This window comes from Schistocerca serialis, chromosome 6, assembly GCF_023864345.2.
Source record: "Schistocerca serialis cubense isolate TAMUIC-IGC-003099 chromosome 6, iqSchSeri2.2, whole genome shotgun sequence".
Lineage (NCBI taxonomy): Eukaryota > Metazoa > Arthropoda > Insecta > Orthoptera > Acrididae > Schistocerca > Schistocerca serialis.
The window spans coordinates 64,832,260-64,855,303 of NC_064643.1; the positions used below are offsets into that span (position 1 = coordinate 64,832,260).

General features: G+C 40.4%; 1 protein-coding gene across 1 annotated transcript in view; it reads left to right on the forward strand.

Annotated features, from left to right (window-relative positions):
• Positions 1–23,044, forward strand: part of LOC126484283 (trehalase-like) — a 327,239-nt gene that overhangs the window by 142,303 nt on the left and 161,892 nt on the right. The window contains exon 2 of the mRNA XM_050107710.1: positions 15,489–16,277. Coding sequence (XP_049963667.1) covers positions 15,489–16,277 — 789 coding nt within the window. The remainder of the gene's footprint in view (positions 1–15,488; positions 16,278–23,044) is intronic.

Below are 23,044 nucleotides of genomic sequence, written 5' to 3' on the forward strand. Positions count from 1 at the left end.
GGGATTCCACCACTTGCCGTCCAAAACAAATCTTTCTGTTGCAGAAGAGGTCTACTTGAATAAATACACACAGTCATCAACTGACACAAAGCAAACCCTTTTTCATCAAGCTTAAAGTACTGTAGTGGTTCCACCACTTAAGATAGGAAGGGGGGAATAATGTAGCAGCACCACCGTTGAACATAGGAAAAAGTTAGATTCGATGCAATATTTCTGAGTGCACAAGTTACAGCCAGGCACAGGCCTGTTCACAGTAAGTTTCAATTACCAGCGATTTTGAAGTAGAATGGAGGCCACAGGGCTGTAGAACATCTGAAAAGAGTAAACGCAGTGGTTTGCATGGTGCAAGTTACAGGCAGAAGGGGCGTACTGGCCCAGCCTATGTGTTGTGAGTACATGACTTGGAGTGGTACGTTAGCAAAATAGAGGCACACAGCTGCGTATAAGTAGGTGCCAGTTTTCTAATGAGGGGGATTCAAGTATGACAGCTCTCCTGGATGGGCGGGGGTCTCACACCACTGGGTACATGCAGCAGTAGATGGGGCGCCAGCATTCCAGTCCTCGATGGGTCACTGGTTCGACCCTCTGAGGCCAATGCTGGGTCTGTCTCCAGCCAGCTGTGGGCCACTTGATGGCTCACTACCACGGGCAGTCTTGTTCTCCCAACACACGCCAGAGGCGTCCCAAAGTGAAGGCTGCTGAGTTGGCTGCCAGTGCATCATGATGTCATCAAAACACTGTGGCTGTACATGGCTGGCACGTTGCAACACCTTGCATGGGTTGCTGAGTTAGCCCTTCCATGCCAAGGTGTTTTGCAGACAGCGAAGTGGTGTCCATGGCATCATGGGATGCTGTGACACAGACAGAGAGGGACATGGCACTGTAGCTGGGAATAATAAAATGCTTGAAGATCATGGCCGAGTTTTAATATGGCACATCTTGACAGTTTCCATCCACGTCCCACATTCCTACACAACATGCCAACATCTACATTTGGCATCACGGCTGAGTTTTAATACACCACATCCTGACAGTTTCCATCCACGTCCTACATTCCTCCACCACTCGCTAACATCTATATTTGGCAGTGAGGGCTACATTTGGTGTCAGAATAGCGGGCATCATCCACACACTATGACGTTTGAGACCATTGCCTGCATTACAGTCACAAAATGTGGTGAGGGTTGAACAATTTTTGTTTTGAGTGTTGGACGTTTTCTTTCGTAGCGTTCTCAGAGTAAGTGTTGGTGTGTTTGGGGCAGTAAGATTTTTTTTTTTTTTCTTTCGTGGAATTTCATTACTTTTGTATTGGGTTGAATATTATGTTTTATTTATCTTCTCCTAAAATGTAAGATGAGATAGTGAGCTGTAGGAAGTCAGTTTATTTTTGTTGTTAAATGTTGTGTTTCTGTGGGATTTTATAGGTTGAAATGGGACTAACTGGGAGTGAAGCAACACAATGGCAGAGTCAGGTTCACAAGGTGTGTCGGAACCAGAAGTGGCATGGATTTTGTTGGAAAAGGTAGCACAATTGACAGTGGACAATACATAGTTGAGAAGTGAATTAACAACTAGAGTGGGCAGGAAACTGCATCTGATCAGTTGTTGTTGCCTACGGTGCCACAGGAGGAGATTAATCCAGCTGCCACGAGTTTAATTATTCCATTTTATGGCAAGGCATCTGAGGATGTGTGTTTGTCTGTGGAAGACTTGGTAACTTCAGCTGTGATGAATAGCTGGTCTGGTGAACGGTCGTTACTTGTAGCCAAGATTAGATCAATGGGTCAAGCGAAGACATATGTAAGATGTTCTCAGGCCTTAAGGAAGGCAGAACAGTTTAAGCATTTGTAGGAGGGGCTTTTAGAGAGGTACAAGAAACAGAATAGCGCTCAGTCCTTTAGGGAAGGGGTTGAATACAATGACAAAGAGACACGGGGTGACGGCAGAGAAATTTGCGGACAGAATAAGAGAATTTAACGAGTATACTTACGAGTTGGGTCAGAGCGATGAAGCGAATGGTGTTCTGTAGCAGGAGGCCGAGCAAAGGGCACTTCATGTATTTTTTAGGGGGTTACCAGCACATATGGGGTGGAAACGGACTCCGAAATATTTGTAATTGACCATTCAACTGGCAATCCAATGTTAAGAAATAGATGTGGCAACAGGGGTACGTGATAGACAAACAGTGTTTACAGTGAGTATAAAATGTTATTAGTGTGGTCGTATGGGACATATGTAGAGGCAGTGTACCCAGTCACCAAACAATAGATGACGGGGTGGAAATCAGCAGTGTAGAGGATAGAGAAGTGGTGTTAGTAGAGGTGGACAATCGTCAAACGGCAGAGGGGGCCCAAGACCCACCTAAGGGAGCTCCCATTTAATTTAAATGCTACAAATACATACATATGCAGAGGTGGAATGTTCAGTCGTGGGATCCATAGGAACTAAAAAGTTTGAGATTTTGTTGGACATAGGGACACAAATGTCAGTGGCTACTAAAAGTTTAATGGGTCGAAGGAAGTTAGAACCATCACATTATAGGTTGTGTGGAGTGCAGAATAAGGAGGTCACACCTTTGGGGTCAGTGACAGTTGACTTTCGCATAAGAAAAGTCCGATTTGATGCATGCATGGAGGTAGTACCATGGGTAAGCGAGAGCTATGGCATGATCCTAGGAGTCGATTTCTTGCATCAAAATCATGCCAAAACTGACCTTGGAAAACGGACTGTGGAACTTGGTGGAATGTTATTTCAGCTAGGGAAACTGTTGTTGATGCAGAGCTGTCATGAGGGGTGTTCAATGTAATGAGCAAACTAATTGAGGCGCATACATTAACATGAAAGCTTAATTGGCATGGCTATGTGTCTAGTGGCACCAGGAAGTCGCTTTGGGCAAGTGTAGAGTCAAGTCTACCTGTGGGTACGGTATGTGTTATTGAACCATTGGAGAACAATGAAGTTTTCGATCCATTTGGTTGTTTTGTGAAACATAGTATTGTACGCATGCAAGAGGGAAACGACGGGCACGGAGTCCCAGTGAACATGGATAAATTTAGCGTTGTAGACTCGAATTTAGGAAAAGGAGATTTAGTAGCGAATTTGGATGTACCAGATGATTAAGACTGGTGTTTGAGAGGTAGGCATAGCGATCAGTCACTAACTGCTGATAGAATTGCATTGCGTAGCAAAGTTAAGCATTTGAAATGAGGAGGAAAAGAGCATATGGAAGAATTGTTGTGGGAATTTAAGGATTTGTTTTTTTCTGCGAGGTCCGTTACCAGCAACTCCACTAGATCAACATAGGATACTAACAGGGAATGAATTACCTGTTTACCTTAAACTATACAGAATACTGAGGTAGTTGCAACTGATTGTGGAGGATTTCATTGATCAGCAGCTTGCAGACGGTATTATAGATCATAGTAATAATCACTGGGGAGCGGGCATTGTTGCTTTGCCTAAAAAATCTATGGATGGAACTATAATATACAGGTTCTGTTGTGACTACCAATACCTCAATAATAAGACAGTAATGGACGCATACCTCATTCCCAACAAATCGGAGACTTTGGATCACTTAGGACAGTGCCAATACTTTTCTACGATGGATTTGACAAGTGGTTATCATTAGTTAGAGGTGGCTCCAGAGGATCATCCAGAAACTGCTTTCTCTACTCCTGGAGGCCATTACCAGTACATCAGAATGCCATTCGCTTTGAAGAATGCTCCAGCAACGTTTCAGAGGTTGCTAGACAGTGTGTTGAGGGGTTTGAAACCACAGCAGTGTCTTGTCTATTTGAATGACATTGTAGTGTTTTCAAGAAGTATGGAGCAGCATAGACAGCTGTTAAGGGAAGTCCTTATGAGGTTAAGAGCAGCTCGTTTGACGTTGATCCTGGAGAAGTGTCATTTTGCATGGGAAGAAATGAAATATTTAGGTCATATCATCAGCAAGGACAGAGTGTGAACAGAACCGAGGTTGGTACAGGCTGTAAGGAATTTTGGGAACCAAAAACAGTTAAGGAAGTGCAATTAGTGGTCGAAATTTGCAATTTCTGTTGAAAGTTTGTGAAGGGTTTTGCAGATTTAGCCCAGCCATTGATGCGATTGTTATGGAAGGGTGTTAAATTTGAGTGGACAGAAGAGTGTCAGAAAGTGTTTGACAAACTGAAATAAGTGTTAACATCAAGTTCGGTTCTTGTGTTTCCAGATTTTGAAAAGGAATTTATTCTAGCATGTGTTACATCAAATCAAGTATTAAGGTGTGTTCTTAGTCAGGAAATCAATTGGAAAGAACATCCTGTAGCCTATGCGTCTAGGCAGTTGAATGGAGCAGAGAGGAATTACTCAACAACAGAGAGGGAGATTCTTAGTGTAATCTATAGAATCACATATTTTAAATGTTATTTGTATGGGAGAAGATTTCGGGTAGTGACAGATCATGCTCCATTGAAGTGGTTGTTGGAGTTAAAGGATCCGTCCACTAGACTCTCTAGGTGGGCTGTGAGGCTTAGTGCGTTTTACTATGAGGTGGTGCACAAGCCTGGCAAGAAGCACGGTAATGCGGATACACTGAGTAGAAAGGTGGCAAAAGTAGAAGTCATAGGTTATGACCTAGCAGCATGGCAAGAATTACAGGACACTGACTATGATTGTAAATTGCATTGGACACAGCCACAATTTAATATGTACGACAGTCTTCTGTGCAAGGAAACGAAGTTAGGGCCAAGGGTAGAAGTGCCAGCAAAGCTGAGAGATGAGTTTTTAAAAGAAGCACATGATCACGTGTTATCTGGTCATGGTGGGAGTAGAGCGATGAGTAGGAGAGTGACGGACAGGTATTGGTGGATGGATAGGAAAGTAGAAGTGGATCAGTATGTCAAGAATAGTATACCATGTGCCCAGAGAGCAGATTTGAGTTGGAAACGGATACAGCTACAATGGTTGCCGGAAGCGACATGTCCATTTTCTGAGTTGGGAATTAATTTCTTAGAATCTTTCAGTCGAACACCATTGGGGAACAGATTCATTCTGACAATAATAGACCATTTTTCGAGGTATGTGGAGATAGTAGTCCAGATACCAGTGGATTGGATACCAAGGGCATAAGATGGGTAGGTAAGGGGTTGATGGAGCATTAAGTGGAGTGGTCATCCAGTAAGGATTTTTTACATTTTGTCTCATGTCATGCGTTTAAGTGTATTAGGCCACACCAAAGTTTCCTAATAGTATTAGTATATATGTCATAAGTATGGGATGAACAAAACAAGTTTAAGAGTAGTTAGAGGTCGACCTGGGGACAGGTTCTTTCTGAAGGGGGGAATAATGTAGCAGCACCACTGTTTAACATAGGAAAAAGTTAGATTCAGTGCAATATTTCTGAGTGCACAAGTTACAGCCAGGCACGGGCCTGTTGACAGTAAGTCACGCTTACCAGCAATTGCGAAGTAGAATGGAGGCCACAGGGCTGTAGAACTTCTGAAAAGAGTAAACACAGTGGTTTGCATGATGCAAGTTTCAGGCAGAAGGGGCGCACTGACCCAAACTATGTGTTATGAGTACATGACTTGGAGCAGTGTGTTAGCAAAATAGCTGCGTACAAGTAGGTGCTGGTTTTCTAACGAGGGGGATTCAAGGATGGCAGCTCCCCTGGACAGTGGGGCGTCTCACACCACTGGGTACATGCAGCAGCAGATTGGGTGCCAGCAGCATTCCAGTCCACGACGGGTCACTGGTTTGACCCTCTGAGGCCAACGCAGGGTCTGTAGCCAGCCAGTAACTGGCAACTCGACGGCTTGCTACCAAGGGCAGTCTTGTTCACTTTCAACACACGCTGGAGGCATTCTGAAGTAAAGGCCACTGAGTCAGCTGCCGGCACATCCTGATGTCATCAAATCACTGCGGCTGTACACGTCCAGCACACTGGAATATGTTGCGTGGGTCGCTGAGTTAGCCTTTCCACACCAAGGTGTTTTGCAGACAGTGAAGTGGTGTCCTTGGCATCGTGGGACCCTGTGACACTGATAGAGAGGAATGTGGCACTGTAGCTGGAAATAATAATACACTTGAAGATCGTGGCCGAGTTTTAATATGGTGCACCCTGACAGGGTCCATCCATGTCCTACATCCCTCCACCACACGCCAACATCTACATTTGGCAGTGACGGGTACAGTACTAACAGTACCTTCCTTATATACCTATACAAATGTGTTTTATATTTTAGGGCCCATCTTACAGATTTTCAGACAAATGCCGACTTGCATAACTATAGTATTCAGAATAGCACAGCACACCATACCAGCGAATAAAAGAACACACACACAAAGTCTTGTGAGCTATATGGGTACAAAACTCTACAACATACTGCCAGCCAACATCATAAAGTTACAAGGTGAAAACAGATTTAAAGTAGAATTTAAAGAATTTCTACTTGAACAGTGTATTTACTTGGTAAGTGACTATTTAGGCCAATAAATAATTCTGAAATGTTTATACTAAGGCAAAACTGAAAACACTGTCTTTCATCCCCTAAAGTTTCTGTTAATTTTTTAAATCTGATAGACAGTGTGGTAAAATCCTTACTGAATTATTGTAGTGAATATAAGTGCTTCCTGTTTAGGGAAGACAAAAGTAAAGCTTTAGGGCAAAGAGACTATGCAGATACAATACCGTTAGTATACATATATAAAAATTGTATGACTGTGTCTTGTATGACCAAGTATTATTCCTTGAACATTTTTGTACAATTTTGTATGTATTATTCTTTGTATTACTTAATGTAAAATTTTGTATGTTCCTTTTGCATGGATTGTTTCCCGTAAATTTACATGCACTTTTGGAGACCATCCATACAATATTTACTGTCTTGGATGGAGTAATAGATAAAGAAGGAAAGAAAACTGATCAGCCATCATGTTCATCTAATTGTTTATGAAGCTAACAAATCATATTTGGTACCTTTCATTGTTATACTTGTGCATTATGAAAATTTGCAGTTTTGTGATAAATTACATAAAAGATCTGCGAAAAATGCATCACATTTAGTGCACATTCTTGTGCGTAAGTATCACAAAATGTGATGTCAGAATGTAGTAGATTTCTATCTTGGAGTTAGCTCTTACCATTATTTAGTAGTTGATACAATAGTTAATATTCTGTTAACTTTTTATATTTATTTATTAACAAAAAGTTAACACAATTACATCTCTCTTTACTCAGCAAATGCTCAGGGCAAGAAACTGACTAACTGTTGTACAACCATACATAATCCTTATATTTACATCACAATCAAATTACATCAAACATTTCTCTAAATTATTCAAATTTACCCTTTCTCAAAGATTTAAAAAATGGTTGCTACATTGTTTTATGAATTCACTTTACAAATGTCTATAAGCCCATACATATAAGACTCATTCACAAAATGGTAGTCTATGCCATTATCCTTTGAACTTTTAGTAATGTTACAATATATAGCAATACCGTCTACACCTGAGTTGTCTTCATATACTTTAACAGGCTTGCCAGGCTTTGCATCAAAAATACTCAAAATATCCAGAATTAACTTGATCTCAGTGACAGCTCCTGACAGTGCTACATTTCCACATAAAAATAAGAATTTGTAACACATACATTGTTTCTTAGATTTCCAAAGTGTGACAGTTCTGCATAAGTTAATTACATAGCCTGCTGTAGACTTAAATTCTATACAGTCACCTGCCCAGTCCTTATCTACAAAAGAATTTAAGAGATTAATATTTTCAGTCCTTCAAAATGTTAACTTAAAACCTTTTGTTTGATACAAATATTTCAGTATTCACAAAGCATACTTAAAGTGAATGTAATTGTAACAACACTGAAATCTGCTCAAATTGTGCTGGTTTTAATTTCAAATTAACTTGCATGGATATACTATGCAACTTTGATTGTTCAATCTGATATTTCTCAGCAAGTGATCGATTCAGTTTTCCTGACCAAGAGCCACTGCATTCTCTGCATAATTATGGTCAATGTTTACCCCAAGATAATTGCTTACTTCATCTAAAACTTTCATTTCAAATTGCTTAAATAATGGATTATTTATTTCTTGTATTCAACATTTTTCTTTTACCTCAAATTAGCAAATCATCGACAAATACAATTATATTATTTGCAGCCATCAGTACATATAGGTAATAATCATATTTCCTTTTTTTAGAACCTAGACTTTTTAAAAACTCTTCCAGGCAATGGCATTGTGCTTGAGGACATTCTCTCAAACAGTGAATGGTCTACCTGACTGGAGGCCCTAGTCACACGACATTTCCATTTCCATACCTTAAGTAACCTACAGACTCAACCTGTTTCATCCTCATATCCTGGACATTTGTTTACATAAATTTCCAAGAAAACTTCATGGTTTAGAAATGCAGTCTGTACATCAATTGGTTCTACAGTAAAGACTTTTTGATAACAACACTTTCATTGTTTGCATCCCGGCAGATGGTGAACATATATCATCCACAATCTCATTCTGTTGAAAGCCCCTTAAAACTAATCTTGCTTTACAAGTGACATCTGATTTTCTCATAAAAACCTACTTTACATCAAGAATGTTTAGATTCACTAGATTACTTACCAGTTCTCAAGTTTTATTTTTATTTAAGCATTCAGTTTCATGGTTCATTGCTTCTTTTCATCAAACAATTGTAAACAACTTCAATGTTCAGAGTATTTATTAATAAAGGGTTAAATACAATCTACATCTCTCTCTGCACTGTAAACACACTCAGAACATGGAAATGACTAGCAGTTGCAATCCAATATGTACTCATTGCTGACAGCCCTCTCAACTCTGTTGATATTATCACAATAAATGTACCACATGCCAACAGTGACATCAAAGCATTGTTTACTTAGTGCTTATTATTAAATTAACCAAAGTTGCATCGTGTCAATCTTATATGAATAATTTATGAGTGAATAAATAATATTAGCAGAATTGCACATGTAGGCAGTGGGTATTACAACACTCAGAAATCACAGATACGTGACCCAGACCTGGCTTGGCAGATCTGAACTAAGATGATGACATGTGTTATACACTAGACAGAGTGTGACACAAGTCCAGTTTCATTACAGGCTGCATCTTGTTGCGTGTGAAACATTTCATCTCCACACAGTATTTGGTTGACAGCCAAAATCCCTGACAAGCATACCAAGTTATGCCTGATCCGAAGGTACTAATCAAAACATGCAACAGATGACACCATGTATTAAGCTCTGATAATTTCACTGCCTTGCTCACATGAATGTGAGATTTTCATGAGGACAGTAATAGCTGTGATGGTTCATAGTAATGTTACAATCTAACTGCACCTCATTGGACCACACAAAACATCTGCAATTCCTCAGCCTCGTGATTGTACCCCATATGATTGTACTTTTGACAATAAGCGTAGTTGTGATAATGAGTTAAAAATGCTTTTAGGAAATCAACAAATGCTGCATCTACCTGACTGCCTTGATCCAAAGCTTTCAGTATGAGGAGGTCATTCTCTTCAAGATATCCCATTATGTTTGAGATCAGAATATGTTCTACAATTCTATAACAAATTGATGTCAAGGGTATTGGACAGTAGTTTTATCGATCACTTCTATTACCCTTCCTGTAGACAAATGTGACTTCTGCCTTTCTCCAAGAACTGACCACAGTTATCTGTGAAGCACTACATCTGAGGCCTGGAGCTCTGTTCAATTTTAACCATTTTAGATTTTTCTCAACACCACTGACACTAATACTTATTTTATTCATCTTTTCAGTGGTACGAGGATTAAATTGGGGCAATTCTCCTGGGTTTTCCCTTGTAAAGGAACAAATGAAAACAGAGTTAAGCGTTTCATCTTTTGCCTTGGTACCCTACATTTCAGTTCCTAACTCATTTGCTTGGGACTGAATGCCAACTTTGGTGCCAGTAACAGTCTTTACAAAAGACCAGAATTTCTTTGGATTTTGTGAATTGTCAGTTAACAGTATTCTGATACAGTAGTCATCGAAGGCATCATGCATTCTTCTCCTGACAGCCAAATGCATTTCATTCAGCATCTCCATATCTATAGTCCTATGTCTTGTTTCACATAACTTCTTTTTACAGTAACTGTATACCATGGGGGATCCCTCCCACTAAGAACTGTATTACTGCCTACATATCTATCCAAGGCATGGTCAACTATTCTTTTAAACTTGAGCCAGAGTTCCTCTATCATTTAATTATAAACAATAAGTACATTCTTTGCCCCCCTATACAGTAGAGTGACAGTACTGCACTTATGACCCTTACGTAGCATGCTAGATAGCCAGATCTTTACATAGCACTCTCAATAGCCACCCCCATGACACTAAAAATGGAAATATAAAAATAACTGACATCAAATAATGCACATATATTGTAACTCTAATTCTTAATCATACAGCAGTGATCCTCATAATAAAACTGATATCTTGGGTGCAATATTTTTTATTGCTACAATCAAAAATATTGTTTGGTACAAGTGCTGTTCCTTATTGATATCTATCCACCTCCAGCCAAGTTGTCAGCATAATCGACTGCCATGCGGAGGAGCCAGATTCAGTTCTCCGTACTGCTAGGGGGTTTTCCTCAGTAGTACTGGGATGGGGTGCATTCAGTCACAAAAGACAAGCAAGTCACAGAAGCATATTCTGTGCACTGTATGAACAACATTCTGTTACCATACTGCTTAGTCCTGTGCATGCTTATGCCAGTTAAACTTAAGTAAATTAAAAAGAAAGCTGCTGCTTTCAAGAATGCTGTTGATCCCTCAGTTAAACTCCGCAGCTGCTGTTTGTCCTCTGTAGGTAATTCATTAGTTATTTGGCTACACTGGCATATCACTGGGAAATTAGTTACTTAGACAATTACATTCTGATCCCATCCACATACATTACTAGTTGTTGTGCAGCTTTACAATGAATACCACTACACCATGTAGCTAACAGAACTTTTCTACCCTCAAGAATAGCTTTTCACATAATTTGTTGGAAAAGTGGCTCATGAGGTAAGTTTTTAATTTTCATTTAAGCTGGTTGAGATCCCTAATTTCTTGATTTCTCTTAGATAGGAACTTGAATACTTTAGCTCAAAAGCACATAACTCCTCTCTGAACCATAAACAAGAAGGCAAAGTTTACATGAAAACTATTTTTGTTTTATGAATGCATGGCCTCTATTCTTTCAAGCATGTCTGAAATAACAGACAGCCACACATTCATATAATTGATTCACCTTGATGGGTAACGAATCCACTGCCTTCAGTGCAGACACACAATTATGTTCAACCTCCTTTCAGAACCTCAAAGTAGCAAATATGGAGGACACGAACAATGACTGCAGGTAGGTGGGAATGAGGGTTGGCTGAGGGGTGTACCAAGGTAGGCTGTGTAGCTGAGACAAACACTGTGTCTGAATGGTGCAATGTTAACCCAACTGCCTAATAAGCAGGAGATCCTGGGTTTGAATCCCAGTCTGGCACACAATTTTACTCGTCACCACTGTTTCCACATGAAGTCCCAATGCAGCTGACATCAAAGTTCGTTCCCTTTCCTTTCCTTTCTTGCCCCTCTCCCTTCAAAGTACACTCCTGGAAATGGAAAAAAGAACACATTGACACCGGTGTGTCAGACCCACCATACTTGCTCCGGACACTGCGAGAGGGCTGTACAAGCAATGATCACACGCACGGCACAGCGGACACACCAGGAACCGCGGTGTTGGCCGTCGAATGGCGCTAGCTGCGCAGCATTTGTGCACCGCCGCCGTCAGTGTCAGCCAGTTTGCCGTGGCATACAGAGCTCCATCGCAGTCTTTAACACTGGTAGCATGCCGCGACAGCGTGGACGTGAACCGTATGTACAGTTGACGGACTTTGAGCGAGGGCGTATAGTGGGCATGCGGGAGGCCGGGTGGACGTACCGCCGAATTGCTCAACACGTGGGGCGTGAGGTCTCCACAGTACATTGATGTTGTCGCCAGTGGTCGGCGGAAGGTGCACGTGCCCGTCGACCTGGGACCAGACCGCAGCGACGCACGGATGCACGCCAAGACCGTAGGATCCTATGCAGTGCCGTAGGGGACCGCACCGCCACTTCCCAGCAAATTAGGGACACTGTTGCTCCTGGGGTATCGGCGAGGACCATTCGCAACTGTCTCCATGAAGCTGGGCTACGGTCCCGCACACCGTTAGGCCGTCTTCCGCTCACGCCCCAACATCGTGCAGCCCGCCTCCAGTGGTGTCGCGACAGGCGTGAATGGAGGGACGAATGGAGACGTGTCATCTTCAGCGATGAGAGTCACTTCTGCCTTGGTGCCAATGATGGTCGTATGCGTGTTTGGCGCCGTGCAGGTGAGCGCCACAATCAGGACTGCATACGACCGAGGCACACAGGGCCAACACCCGGCATCATGGTGTGGGGAGCGATCTCCTACACTGGCCGTACACCACTGGTGATCGTCGAGGGGACACTGAATAGTGCACGGTACATCCAAACCATCATCGAACCCATCGTTCTACCATTCCTAGACTGGCAAGGGAACTTGCTGTTCCAACAGGACAATGCACATCTGCATGTATCCCGTGCCACCCAACGTGCTCTAGAAGGTGTAAGTCAACTACCCTGGCCAGCAAGATCTCCGGATCTGTCCCCTATTGAGCATGTTTGGGACTGGATGAAGCGTCGTCTCACGCGGTCTGCACGTCCAGCACGAACGCTGGTCCAACTGAGGCGCCAGGTGGAAATGGCATGGCAAGCCGTTCCACAGGACTACATCCAGCATCTCTACGATCGTCTCCATGGGAGAATAGCAGCCTGCATTGCTGCGAAAGGTGGATATACACTGTACTAGTGCCGACATTGTGCATGCTCTGTTGCCTGTGTCTATGTGCCTGTGGTTCTGTCAGTGTGATCATGTGATGTATCTGACCCCAGGAATGTGTCAATAAAGTTTCCCCTTCCTGGGACAATGAATTCATGGTGTTCTTATTTCAGTTTCCAGGAGTGTACATAATAAACTACTTTTGTGTTGTATCTTACATGTGTGTAGCTCACAGTTCAGTTGAATCTAATTTTTAATGTTAAGAACAGAAACCATTAAGGAGTAAATGTATTGAATCAAGTGTGTAAGAATTCCAAGATCTGGAAGATGAGCAACTGACTACTTCACAAAATATTCTTACTGCTCATTTCTGATATTCAGATTGTTTACTTAAAGTTCACTGCCCAAAAAGATAATTCTTCTGATATATGAGCAAACAGACAACAGAATTCTGAGACAGACTTTATCTGAAGGAGACAGTATATTTAGTGCTGCTGACAGATAAGAATAAAAATACCCAACACTCTCTTAGCTTTCTGAACCACAAGTACCTTCAACATCACAAATTAGGGTGGAAGGCTACTCACCACATGGAGGAGGAACTGAGTAGCAAACAATCATATTTAAAAGTAAATTCGTAAGTAGACTAAGCTGTTGGACAAAGCAGTTCAAACATGCACAATACATGCACATATGGCCTCTAACATCTTTGTGCTAATATCAGGTTGATAGTGACCCACTTATTTTGAGGATTTCATCCTGCCCTTCTCAACCTTCTCCCCTCTGCTCCGTGAAGAAGGAACAAATTATTTTTTCTCAAACCTACGGTAGAATTTTGTACTTTTTAATGTGTACTGTCAGCACTAAATACTCATTCTCTTAAGCCTGGGGATAAGTGCTGACCAACAATTCCATCTCATAATATTCTAATTTTGTCAAGCGGTTTTACCTTTCAATACAAAAAACAATAAACCGGTGAGTTTCTGAGGCTTACTTCCTTATTGTAAGAAATATGCGTGTGGTGTGTTTCTTCAACAGGAACAAGTTGTCCATGTTTCTTTTGGCAAAAAATGATGCTTAACTACAAAAATAAATAAGCAAGCAGTAATAGAAAAAACAGCTTCTCTTCAGCATAGCTTTTTGAAGATTAACATATGCTCTGCTAATTTTATTATTTTCAGTTTAGTCTGAACAAGCAAAAATAGTTCACAGAACTGTAATAAAACTTATTCTTTAAAATAATGTACAGAATTAATTAATAGCAACTGCTTCTCTTTGTTGATGTATCCTTTAACTGATAGAAAATTCCTGAAGGTACCCCTATGTGACAGTATCTGTGGATTGCCATAAATGAATGAATGAATGAATGAAATGAATGGAAGCAGTTTGATGTTACTTTGCATATAAGAGCTGAGCCTACACTTCACTGACAAAATTTCAAGTTTTTCAGAGATATTTTTTGAGTATTTTCAATAAGGCATCCAAAGCCTCATGAGGCTTATTAAATAGTAATTTCACTTTATTTAATTTCTTGTTCCCATTCACCTACGCATCTTTATTGTAATGAAAATATCTGCACAACACTGCAGATGTTGACAATATGAGCTGTGTCTCTTTCTTAGTAACGAATTTGTTCCATTCAGTCATGATACTTACTGTTGCCACCAGTAATACAAAATTTGCTATTGACAACAGTAATGCCCACTTTACTCTTCATCCTCAAACACACATTCAGTATTACTTGTTTCTGTCTCACATTCATTTCTCTACCAATCTTAGTTATATACTTACAGTGACACAAAACTTTATGGATAGGTTTACTGATGAAGAGTTCTCTGATTTGTACCTCATGTACAGGTCCATTCAGTGTAATGGAAGAGTGGCACAAAAACACTGTGTAGAGCTGCTCCTGCTGCCATAGCAACCACATCAGAGTACTTTGCCTTTATGGCAAATGGAAGGAGAGCTGGTGGTGTAAAGTTCCTGATCAACAGTCTTGTGCCAGTATTCTGAATTAAATTCCAAACCTATCAGTAGGACCTCATGAAGTGAGGGCACGTAACACTGTTGAATTCAGCAAAGCCCTGGATGCTATTCAAACGAGTCAGTTGTATTCCAGGTTGGAGATTCACCCTCTCTCTTCTCTAGCTGTCATCTGACAGAAATATGGCACTCTGCTACACATGTACCCATTAAACTTACCCATATGTAACAGATACACATAGCTCTCACACTTTGTGAAGGAAGGCAGCCACTCTGTGTGAAGAATAAAGAAAGACTCTTGCATTTAGGCATCTCCCTGTCAGCTGTGCCATGTGACTTGGCTTTTTAGAGTATTTTTGCACGTGAAGTTTCTTGAATCACTTAATGCTTCATGTTGTATTTTCAGTGATTGCATACTACAGGCTTCTTCATTGTTGTGAAAGTATTCACACTGAAATAAAGGTAGCTAGTGTAAAAACCTGAATAAATCACAGTTACTCAGAATAAGTCATGAAGAAACCTCCATAATTTTCTTTAGTTGCCTTCAGACTCACCTTATACAAATAGTTAGTTTGCAAACTGGAAATTATTATGAAAACGGCATTTAATTTTTTTTTGTATTCTGCTTTTTTACAGCCAGATTTACTGCCAGGGATCCTTATTAGACACTGTGCAGAAGAGCAAAATTTACAGCGATGACAAAACTTTTGTGGACATGAAACAGAAAAAACCATCACAAGAAATTCTGTCTGAATTCCAAACCTTGATGGACTCAACAAATGGCTCACCCTCACAAGAACAAATACGGAACTTTGTTTCTGATCATTTTGAAGAGGGCAAGGAATTGGAAGAATGGACTCCTCCAGATTGGGTAAAAAATCCATCTAGTCTAAACACTATTAGGGATCCAGATCTAAGAAACTGGGCCTACTATTTAAATGACATGTGGAAAGTGTTGGCTCGAAGAATTTCAGATGATGTGAAAGAAAATCCTGACAGATATTCCCTGATATATGTCCCAAATGGTTTCATAATACCTGGAGGACGCTTTCGGGAATATTACTACTGGGACACCTACTGGATTGTTAATGGCATTCTGATATGTGGCATGAAGGAAACAGCAAAAGGCATTATTGCCAACTTTGCTCATATGGTAGAAGATATAGGCCACATACCAAATGGTGGTCGTGTATACTACTTAGAACGTTCACAGCCACCTATGTTTGTACCCATGATTTATTCCTATACTACTTATGTGAAGCCACATGAAGCACAAATGACAATAAAGCAGTACATAGATACTATGGACAAGGAGTTTTCATTTTGGATGTCAAACAGAACTGTAGCTGTTGAGAAAAATGGAAAGAGCTATACATTATGCCGCTACTACGCACCATCATCTGGTCCCCGGCCTGAGTCTTATACGTAAGTATAAAAATAGACTTCTGAATCAGTTAAACAAGATTTACAATGTGTGTGTGTGTTTTGTGGGTAAAGGTAGGTGTCCGGGAAGTTAGGTGAGTGTTTTATCAGATCATTTCTTCAGCTACCTGGTCTTTTACTGGTAGAGGTGAAAAGATTTTGGGCCATTTATGGTTTCCCCATTAGCTGCCAATTTATGCAACTGAGTCAATATTGTATTGCAGTATTAGCTATTCAGTAATAGTGTGTATCATTTCATTATGACAAGTTCAGTTTTTATGTTCTAGAACAATGAGGAATGATTCCAACTACATAAAACATTTAAGCATTTCTTATCTGTGGTTCACATTTTTGGTATGAAGCACAGAGCATCCATAGATGCATTGAAACCACTCTGTACGAAGGAAGTAGGGAGCACTTCCTCTGTGCAGTTCTTCTCCACAAGGCATTAAGTGTGTAGGACGGGATGGAGTTTGCCTGCCCCCCCCCCCCCCCCCCTCCCAACCTCCCCCCCTCTCTCTTCATCCCCTGCCTGCCCAATAGGGCTCTAATAAAAGGGCAATGTAGGCACATGTATGTATTATCCTGCCATGTCTTTGATTCACTGTGTTCTCCATAATTCATTTTTTCTTGCTGATTCACTGTAAAACTTCATTAATAACTTATAACTGAAGTACAGATCACTATGATGCTGTTGTTTTGTTTAGATCATCAACCCTGAAATCGGTTTGATGCAGGGTCACTTTCTGGTCACTTTCCAGCTTTCCTGCTCTTCATTTCAGCCCAGCTGCAACTGCTATATGCCTCATCATTAATGATCTGAAATGTGTACTCATACCTATGACTGCCCCTGCAGTTATTTCCCTCTACCACTCCTTTAAGTCAGTTTTCAGGAACACCTCATGTCTAAATATCTGCCAAGCATGCCATGTCTTTGATTCACTATGTTCTTCAAAATTCATTTTTTCTCCTTAATTCACTGTACAACTCCTTCATTAATAACTCCTTCATTAATAACTAATCCACCGCATTTTCAACAGTCTCCTCTAATGACACATTTCAAAAATTTTTAAATTACTTCATTTCTGTGTTTTTAGTTGCCCATGTTTTGTACCTGATAACATTTTGTGAATCTCTTTCTGATCTGAACATCTATAATTTTGGCTCATAATAGCTATTTATTTCGATAGAAATCTTTTTGGCCTTGTGAAATCCCTGCCATTAGTGATTTCTTAGCTCTTTCTTCTTTCTTCTTAATTATATTTTATTTCTTATTCTTTCTTATTTCTTATTCTTATTCAGTTCTTCTTTATTCTTATTTATCTATTCTACTTACAAAGTACAATTATTCATTTACCTCTTCAAGTGTTCCACATTCGAGTTTAAAATTTGACCTTCTGTGCCCACCATTGTTTTAGTTCCTTTTTTGTTTATGTGCAAATTATAATCACAAGCTAGCACTCAGTCTACCACCTGACTCAGTTCCCATTCATTTTTGGCAAGTACTGCTATGTAATCAGTAATCCATATAATTCTGATTTGTACTCTCTCAGACAAAAACCTCCCATATAGAGACAGTCTTCCAATTCCCTCATTGCCTCTTCTATTTGTATACTCAATATCAGTGGTGCCACTCATCAGTGTTGCCTATCACCTTTCCTGATTTTGCAGTCAGTGCTGACTATTTCACTCTGCTTCACATATTCATATTAAGAAAATGGATTACCCCTCCACTCCTGTACCTGACAACATATTGCCTGAGAACGAGGAACATTTTATTCCATACCATATTATAAAAGCCTTCTCCAAATCTATTATATCATATGATGAAAGCCTTCTCCAAATCTATGAATCTGCAACCCCCCCCCCTCCCCCACCGTCTAATCACCTGACTGCACACATCTGCCCTGACCTCTCCCTCCATCTCATTCCTTCGCACTCCGCAGCAGCACCTCACTGTCCACCACCCTACTATTTGACTGCATTCCACTATCATTATTTTACTTTTGTTGACATTTGTCTTCCAATTTCTTTTGAAAACATTATCCACCCCATTCATATGTCCTTCCAAACCCTTTGTCATATCATGACAAAACGACAATGTCATCAGCAAACTACAAAGTTTAATCTGTTCTCCCTAAGCTTTAATTCCCTTTTTTCAAAGTTTTCCTTTCTTTTCTTCACTGATTACTCATTTCAAAGACTGAATATCAGAGATAGGCTACAAATCTGTCTCATTCTCTTCTGAACCACTGTTCCCCTTTCAAGTCTTTTGACTCTTGTAACTGTGGTTTAGTTTCTGTACAACCTGTAAATAACCTTTTTCTCTCTGCATTTTATCCCTGCCACCTTCAGAATTTCAAAGAGTGTAGTCAGATCACTCTTGTCAAATACTTTCTGTAAATCCACAAATGTTATGAATATTTTGCATGACTTATTGAAGTTTGGTAATACTCACACCTGTTAGCACCTGCCTTCTTTGAAAGTGGAAATCTGAGGATATTTTGTCAGTCTCATATATCTTACACACCAGGTGGAAAATTTTTGTTTTGGCTGGCTGTTCTACAGATCTCACGTTTTCTAAGGGAATTTCATCCATTACCAGTGAACTTGATTTCACTTAAGACTTTCAGTGTTCCATCAAGATCTTCTCTCATATCATCTTCAACTTCTCTTCTCTTTCTAAAATATCATTTGCCAGTTAGTTACCCTTATATATACCCTCTGTATGTTCCTTCCAACTTTCAGCTTTCCTTTCCTTGCTTGCCATTTGAAATCCTGATATACATACATCTGTACCCAAAGGTCTGTGCATGCTTCTACGGCCTTACATTTGTCCTCCAGACATTCCTACTCAATCATTTTGCACTTTCTGTCAAACTCATTTTTTAGACAGCTGCATTCGCTGTTGCCTACTTCATTTGCTGCATGTTTGTATTTCCTCCTTTCATGAATTAATGTCAATATCTCTGGTGTCATCCTAGGATTTCTACTAGGTCTTGCTTTTTTGCAGATGTAGTCCTTTGCTGCACTCCCTATTTCCTCTATCTAAGATCCCCATTTATCTGCTATTGTTGTAGTCCAATGGTATCTAATGTTCCCTCTAAAATTATCAACAATCCCTGGTTACCTCAATTTATCCAGATCCTATCTCCTTAGTTTCCCACCATTTTCAAATTTGTTGAGTTTGAATCTGGAGTATATAACCAATAAATTATGGTCAGAGTCAACATCTGCCTCTGGAAATGTCTTATAGTTTAAAATCTGCCCTCAGAATATGTCTTACCATTACGTAATCAATCCAAAGCCTTCTGGTGTCCCCAGATCTCTTCAACGTATAACTTCCTTCATGAAACTTAAACCAAATGTTAGTGATGACTAAATTATGCTCTGTGCAAAATTCTACCAGGTTGTTTTCTCATTCATTCCTTTACTTCAGTCCATGTTGTTATGCTATTTTTTCTTCTCTTCCTTTTCCTACTGCTGAACTCTAGACACCCATTACAAATAAATTTTCACTGGCTTGTACAGCTGTGATAGGTGTTGGATTAGTGCCTATCTTGGCTCTGATAAACATCAACTATGCTCTTCATAGTAGCTTCCCCACAATCCCATTTTCTTATCCATTACTATGCCTGCTCATGCATTTTCCCTATTTGATGATGTGTTGATAACCCTCTACCCACCTGACCTGAAGTCCAGTTCTTCCTACCACCATATTTAGCTAATTCCCACAACATTTAACTTTCACCTATCCGCTCCTCTAAACTACTCACACAATTACAGGATCTAACATTTCACACTATGGCCCATAACATGCCAGTTTTGTTTTTACAGATGACAATGTGCTCCTGAGTTGTTCTGGGCATCCAAATAGTAGACTATTTTACCTAGGGAGATGCCATACAGTAGAGTTGTATGTGCTTGGTAAAAAAGATAACCACTATAGTTTCTACTTGCTTTCAGCTACTGAAAAGGCTGCTGCTCTCTTCAGGAACTGTGGGTTAGTCTGATCTCTCCACATATACCTCTCCATTGTGGTTGCACCTGCACCTACAATACAGCTATCTACATCACCACAGTGTGCAAGCCACCTCCCCTTGGCAATTTCCATAGTTCATGGTGGTAAAAATACTTACAAGCTAAAATACAAGGTGCCCCACTTGAAAGAGGCTCCACTCTCATTTGTAGTAATGCCACAGAAATTCCGCCATGTAACTGTGATGTTTGACTAGGCAACTGTTGAATTCTGCCTAGTAGTCAATTATGGCAAATTTAGGAAACCTGCTTTCTCTGATTGCTAGACAACATTCAAACAAATCAGAATAATGAGTTTTTATTACAGTAAGACAAATGACAATACTTAACTTTGAGAAGTATGTAGATACGTTGCAAGCAAAGAGCGACATGTAAAATGAGAAATCTCTTCAGTAAATACAATTCCTAATACAAGTGAAGTAATATAGTTGACACTTCTATTGAGGTCGCTAGTCTTGAAGCTTCTGGGCTGTGGCCAATAGGGCATAACACTTATGTTTTCTTTGCATAGGGGACACTGCTGTCGCATTGTTGTCCTGGGGAGAGGTCGGTCAATGTGCAACTGGCTGATGTCTTCTTCACATCCCTCTCTGCTCTCTTGTTCCTGACTGGTGTACTGGTGCTTGACTTTACGCCATAACAGCAACTGCAACTGCAAAATCGTCTGACACAACAATGTGTTTCCTTACATTGCTTTGCCAGGAGCTCAGTGTTCAATGTTTAGTGACAATGTATCAATAACCTGTCAAAGAGAATGTTTCTTGTGAAACAATATTGGATGCTACATCTACATCTACATCCATACTCTGCAAGCCACCTGATGGTGTGTGGCAGAGGGTACCTTGAGTACCTTTATCGGTTCTCCCTTCTATTCCAGTCTCGTATTGTTCGTGGAAAGAAGGATTGTCGGTATGCTTCTGTGTGGGCTCTAATCTCTCTGATTTTATCCTCATGGTCTCTTCGCGAGATATACATGGGAGGGAGCAATATACTGCTTGACTCTTCAGTGAAGGTATGTTCTCGAAACTTTAACAAAAGCCTGTACTGAGCTACTGAGCATCTCTCCTGCAGAGTCTTCCACTGGAGCTTATCTATCATCTCCATAACACTTTCACGATTACTAAATGATCCTGTAACGAAGCGCACTGCTCTCTGTTGAATCTTCTCTATCTCTTCTGTCAACCCTATCTGGTACGGATCCCACACTGCTGAGCAGTATTCAAGCAGTGGGTGAACAAGCGTACTGCAACCTACTTCCTTTGTTTTCGGATTGCATTTGCTTAGGATTCTTCCAATGAATCTCAGTCTGGCATCTGCTTTACCAACGATCAACTTTATATGATCGTTCCATTTTAAATCACTCCTAATGCGTACTCCCAGATAATTTATGGAATTAACTGCTTCCAGTTGCTGACCTGCTATTTTGTAAATGAATGATAAGGGATCTATCTTTCTATGTATTCACAGCACATTACACTTGTCTACATTGAGATTCAATTGCCATTCCCTGCACCATGCGTCAATTCGCTGCAGATCCTCTTGCATTTCAGTACAATTTTTCATTGTTACAACCTCTCGATACACCACAGCTTCATCTGCAAAAAGCCCCAGTGAATTTCCGATGTCATCCACAAGGTCATTTACATATATTGTGAATAGCAACAGTCAGATGACAGTCCCCTGTGGCACACCTGAAATCACTCTTACTTCAGAAGACTTCTCTCCATTGAGAATGACATGCTGTGTTCTGTTATCTAGGAACTCTTGAATCCAATCACACAATTGGTCTGATAGTCCATATGCTCTTACTTTGTTCATTAACATTACATTGATTACTTGTTCCATTAAGACATGTCAGCGAATGTTTGTTGAATCATGTGGTGACCACCATATACCATCTAAATGGTGCATACAAGAATTATTGAATGAGATGGGGAGCAGTGTAATGGTGTTGTATCCTCATGATAGGGGCTGTTGGCATGAAACAGTGATTGTTGGTCTCTCCTGCAAGTCTGTTCTATGTTTATCTTGCCGGCCGATGTGGCTGTGCGGTTAAAGGCTCTTCAGTCTGGAACCGCGTGACCGCTATGGTCATGGATGTGTGTGATGTCCTTAGGTTAGTTAGGTTTAATTAGTTCTAAGTTCTAGGCGACTGATGACCTCAGCAGTTGAGTCGCATAGTGCTCAGAGCCATTTGAACCATTTATGTTTATCTCAGGAATGTGGAATGTCATGGAGCACACTGAGAGAGCTGTGAAGAAAAGCTGATATTTGTCCATACAAGGTTACAGTTGTTCATGAACTGAATTTCAATGCTGAAGACAAATGCATTATGTTTTGCCACTGGTTTCAGCAATTTATTGCTCATGGGTCAGAAATATTGCAGCACATGTGGTTCAGTGATTTGCATGTTTCCACCTCTCTCTACTCTCACAATACATATTTGTGGTGTAATGAAAATCCACATGCACTGGTAGAGCAACCCATGCGTTCACAAAAGACTGGTGTGTTCTGTCCAATATCACAGTGCGTTTTTTTGTCTGCTATGAAAAGTGTAGTTTACATCAAAATGTTTTCAGCAATTTATGAACCAGTTGGACAATGAAGAACTTAGCCTCAGTTGGTACCATGAGGATAGTACCATATGCCACACATCTCGAGTGACCGTGTCTGAGGTTGAATCATTTTTCCCCAACAGAGTGATTTCAAAAGATCACCTGATTTAACATTAC